The sequence below is a fragment of the Echinops telfairi genome, unplaced genomic scaffold, assembly GCF_000313985.2.
Source record: "Echinops telfairi isolate 266 unplaced genomic scaffold, ASM31398v2 ScPeMD7_5868;HRSCAF=6743_0, whole genome shotgun sequence".
Lineage (NCBI taxonomy): Eukaryota > Metazoa > Chordata > Mammalia > Afrosoricida > Tenrecidae > Echinops > Echinops telfairi.
The window spans coordinates 17,857,021-17,861,757 of NW_022109767.1; the positions used below are offsets into that span (position 1 = coordinate 17,857,021).

The following is a 4,737-nucleotide window of genomic DNA, read 5'->3' on the forward strand; positions in this document are numbered from 1 at the left end:
CCGGGGGAGGAGGTGGGGTTTCTGGGCTTCGAGCGCGAGCGGTTGAAAGGTTGGTGCTTGGTTCGGTTGCTGCAGTCAGGTCTTGCATTCCCGGCTCTTCTCCATGGCGGAGCATGAAGAGATGCGGATGTCTCCGCCCCCCCCGCCGCCTCCCTCCTCTCCCTCATCTTCAGACACCCCTGAGTCTTCCTCCCCCGGCGTTCCAGGGAGTCTGGCTTGGCATCTCCCGCGGAGGAGCAGCTGCAGTGTGATGGACCCGCTGGAGGAAGTGGAGCTGCAGATTGGAGACGTGAGTGTCCCCTCTCGAAGCAGAGCCCGGCGTCCGCGCACTGACCTTCCCGGTGTCTCCCACCTGGGGATTCCCTCGAGTCGTCCCGGGAGGGGGTGAAGGGGTTCGCCCGCCGCCCTCCCACGCCTTTGCTTTTCCTTCTGGTTTCCATCATCCTTGGTAACTCAAAACCCTGTCGCTCTCTTGCAGTGCCTGGTGCCAACTCTGTACGCTCCGCCCCCAGCACCGATCAGTTTCTTCTTTGCAGACGGTTAGCCTCGCTGCCGTGTTATTTAGATTTTTCTTCCCTGGGCTTAGAGGCCCAAGTGCTGGTTGGCGACCTGCCCAGAGTTAGCTGATGATGCTCTTGTCTGCCGTTGGCAGGCTTTGTGGGATTCCGCTTGGAGAGGTTAGCCAGGACTGCTTTATCCTAGAATGGTGCCATTTAGTGAAGGATTCCTCCTTATAATTGCACAATTAGCCTGGCTGGTAGAAATCTCCGGAGACTGCTGGCACCATCCTTTGTCCGCTCCCTATCACCCATCATCCCCTCCCCGGAGGAAATCACAGTGTATTTACCGACTCTGTGATTGGTCAAATGGAATAAAGCGTGCTGGTATAACCTTCCTGAGAGCTTTTGTGGAATAGACTGTGCGAACACCCTCCTGAACGAGTTGGAAATTGGGGAATTAACTCATGATCTCATTGCTCACGAAGTACACCAGTATTTGGTTTCTTTAAGGCAGGACTATACGTTGCCGATCCAACTTTTATATTTATTTTCAGGAACAACACTAGTTATTAATTACAAGTGAACATGTAGAATTAAGTGCTCACATTTTGTCCATGAACAGTGTGATACCAATTGAAGAAACATTGTCTTAAGAAGAGAGTTGCCCGCTAAGAGTTGCATATTTTCCGTATTCATATGTGTGTGTGCGCATGCGCGCGCGCACGTGTGATTTTGTTGTATTTGTCAGAGGTCAGAGAATCTTTTCTGATGCCATTTTCATGGTCTAACATGTTCATGGTAAAATAATGCTCCTATAGTATCAGTAAGAGTTATGATGAAACCCTTTGTCTAAGTACTCTTGTTGAGCTAAATGAGATGCACGTGTTTTCAGTTAAAAATAAAACAAAACTGATTTTTGCCATGCTTCATACACAATAAAAGCCCGGGTGGCATAGAGGTTATGCGTTGGGCTGCCAACTGAAAGGTCAACAGTTTGAAACCACCAGCTGCACCGCAGGAGAAAGACAGGGCTTTCTACTCCCATAAAGAGAGTCAAAGAAACCCACTGGAGGACTTCTACCCTGTTCTGCAGGGTTGCTATGAGTTGGCATCAACTCTGTGGTAGTGACTTTTTTGTTTGTGTTGTTTCGCCATACATAGTATTTTCCCACCAGGGATAACTCCTTAGAGCTTACTACATATTACCTCCCAGGTTCCCTGAAAGAACCTGTTTTCATATAAAAGAGTGTACTTTAAAAGAGACTACGAAGCATTGGATTCAAGAGCTAAAGCTATTTTTTAGACAACTTATAAAATGGGAAAATAATTTAAGAAATAAACTTTGGTTCTCTGATTTTCTTTCTCTCGGTTTGCAATTTTAGGCAGCATTTTCTTTAACCCAACTTCTAGAAGCCACATCTGCAGTGTCAGCACAAGTGGAAGAGCTTGCCGTGAAATGTACAGAAAATGCACGTTTCCTTAAAACATGGCGGAACCTCTTGAAAGAAGGCTACGATTCTCTGAAACCTGACAACTGATTTGACACGATGAATTAGTTGTTTAAGTAATGATTGTGTTTTATATATGATATCTGCACATGTTTTTGTATACTCTGAATTTTTTTTCTGGGTTTTAAACACTTATGAAAGTAGAGTACTGATATTATTTTTGATGTTGAACAATATTTGATTACCCTTAAATATTTTTTCTCTCCTAAACTTTCATAGCATTTTCTATAAAAATTAATTCCATCCCTAAATGAATAATATTAATGCCACAGTACTACCAAAAGGAAACTAGGTAAAGCATCATTCATTCTGTAAGGAGATTTCAAGAATGGCAGGGATTGGAGGACTAAAATTCTATTTTATGCACTTAAGTGGGACATAACTGATTGTTTTTTTTCAAACTGGTTTATTCACCTTCATATTCCTAGCACATAGAACAGTATTATGCAACATTCACTAAATGTTGAATAAAACAGTTCACAAATGCATTGAAAAACTATTTTTCTCCCCATTTTTAGCGTGAAGTTGTAATTGTTTTTATACTTAGAGAAAATAATATGAAGCAGAACTTTATTGATTTGGTGGAAAACTGAAAATCAAACAATAATTGAACTTTATTGGTTTTTTAAAGTATCTATCTGTTCTTTTACGATGCTTTTTCTTCAAAGGCCTTTACTTCAGAACATGGCTGGAAAGAAGGTTATTTTTTTTTCTTTTTATGGTTAACTGCTTTTGCAGGTAGTATTTCCTGTTGTACTTTTAGATACTTGATTACCATCTTTGAAGTACCTTATCCGATTTATGGCTTTGTTCTCCTGCTCCGAGAGCTTCACAAGTTGTTTACGCTATAATTCTAAAGAAGTTTGTTTTCCGTGCATGTGATTTAAAGTGTGATTGTTTTTATAGTATGTACCCTTAGTGGCAGTGCTTTATTTTCCTTGTCTTGTATATTATGTTTTTCCTTTTGTTTGCTTGTTTTGTGATTAAGCCAGTTAGTTATGTACTAAATAATTCCTATGACATCTTTGATCCTTTTTTGTTTATAGAGATGTGTATAAACCTATGTTTTAAAGTTCCATAAGGAGGCTAAGAAAGGGGGCAAATGGATATGCAAAGAATAATTTTATTTAGCATATTAGGTCATAGCTATGGATTAATTTTTTTTTAACTTAAAGATCACACATGTGATTTCTATACCAAAGAAATGCCTGCTTTAATATTAGAAAAGTATTTTTCTCATCTATTTTGAAAATAGCAACTTTTCAATGTGTAAAAATAAACTTATTACAAACAAATCTTATATACATTTTCTCCTGGTTCATTGTTTTTAATTAAAATATTTCAGTCATATAGAAAAAGGGAGTAATTTAAAGAACACATATATTTTCACTATGCAGATTTAATAAGTTTTAGTATTGGCCATCTTTTCTCTGGCTGGCTCTCTCTATATATACATTTGACACTTCTTTTGTTACCTCTTATAATTTCTCATATAATTGACCTAATATAATTTCTCTCTGTAGGTAACTACTACCCTAGAGTTGCTTTATAATCAAGTTTTAGTTTTTAATTTATATACATACATAGGCATTTTCATAACCTTATAAAATGCTGTTTTTTGTATGTAGTAGGTAGCCTCCAAGGTGTCCCTGGGTGGCCAAAGTGGTTAACTGATTACTCAAAGGATGATAATTTAGACTTCCAAGAGGCACCTCAGAAGAAGTCTGTTCTGCTTTGAACCACAGCCATGTAAACATAATGGTGCAGAGTTCTATTCTGTTCGAGAACCATGAGTCGGAATCAGTAACTGGTGTGTGTGTGTATTTGGGTTTTAAGCTGGCCTCCAAGCTGAATGAATGCCCATTGCCTTTTGGTATTCAGACCCTGGATAGTCTCCTCCCACATTCAATATGGCTGACCTCTGTAACCACTAGCTGATTGAGGAAATGCATTGTGATTTGTCTTGAAGTTTTAAATTATACAATCTCATATTTTTATGGGTTTACATAGGAATTGTAATACTCCTTTACAACTAAAAGGTTTTTAATTTTGTTAACATTTAACTTATATTTAACTAGAATTTATTTTTGTTTTTATAGTGTGATCTTGGGATCTTTATACTTTTGCATATAGTTAACTACTTCAGGAATCAATGCTTCAATTGCTACCTCTGTCGTTGATTGACCACTATAGCTGGAAGAGCAAATACAAAGGGGAACCAGTGAGACAGAAGCTCTAATTTATCAGAAACCATGCAGGCAAGAATGCAATGGAATGGCGTAAAATTCTGGGGGGAAAAATTTGCCAAACAAGAATTGTATACCTGGCAAAATAGTCCCTCAAATATTAAAATTAGAACATTTCTAGATATACAAAAGGAATCTGTGAAAACAATACTGACCTTATAAGAAGTCGTAAAGGGAGTCCATTTTGGACTGAGAATCAACAATGGCAACAACCTGAGAATTGGTGTACAAGGCGCTACCACTCAGGAGTTAACCCAGCGACAGAGCTACCTAAAGCAAAACAAACAATACAAGACTAAAAATAGGCAACCAGAGATTGCAAGTTGTAGTGTTGACAATTCCAAAGTAAAAAAAAGACAAGAGTGTAACTACAGAATTTCCAAATGGAGAAGTCAAGTAGATTTCAAACACTTGGGTGAATGGGAGGCAGTACACAATTAGAGGAAGGGAGTTATAGAAGTGGGGAGGACAAGGGTAGGAGTG

At 39.1% G+C, this 4,737-nt stretch overlaps 1 protein-coding gene across 1 annotated transcript; it reads left to right on the plus strand.

Annotated features, from left to right (window-relative positions):
* Positions 1-47: 47 nt before the first annotated feature.
* CUNH4orf46 (chromosome unknown C4orf46 homolog) lies at positions 48-3,303 on the plus strand. Its single transcript, XM_004708736.2, has 2 exons — positions 48-289; positions 1,883-3,303. Exons 1-2 carry the CDS (start codon positions 104-106, stop codon positions 2,036-2,038), a joined length of 342 nt encoding a protein of 113 aa, XP_004708793.1. The 5' UTR covers positions 48-103; the 3' UTR covers positions 2,039-3,303.
* Positions 3,304-4,737: the final 1,434 nt, after the last annotated feature.

What these genes read in the sequence shown, in the direction of transcription:
- CUNH4orf46 (XM_004708736.2), top strand. Translation starts at nt 104, where the DNA reads ATGGCGGAGCATGAAGAGATGCGGATGTCTCCGCCCCCCCCGCCGCCT. An exon ending in TGGAGCTGCAGATTGGAGAC is followed by an intron (nt 290 to 1,882) that starts GTGAGTGTCCCC and finishes TTGCAATTTTAG; the next exon opens with GCAGCATTTTCTTTAACCCA.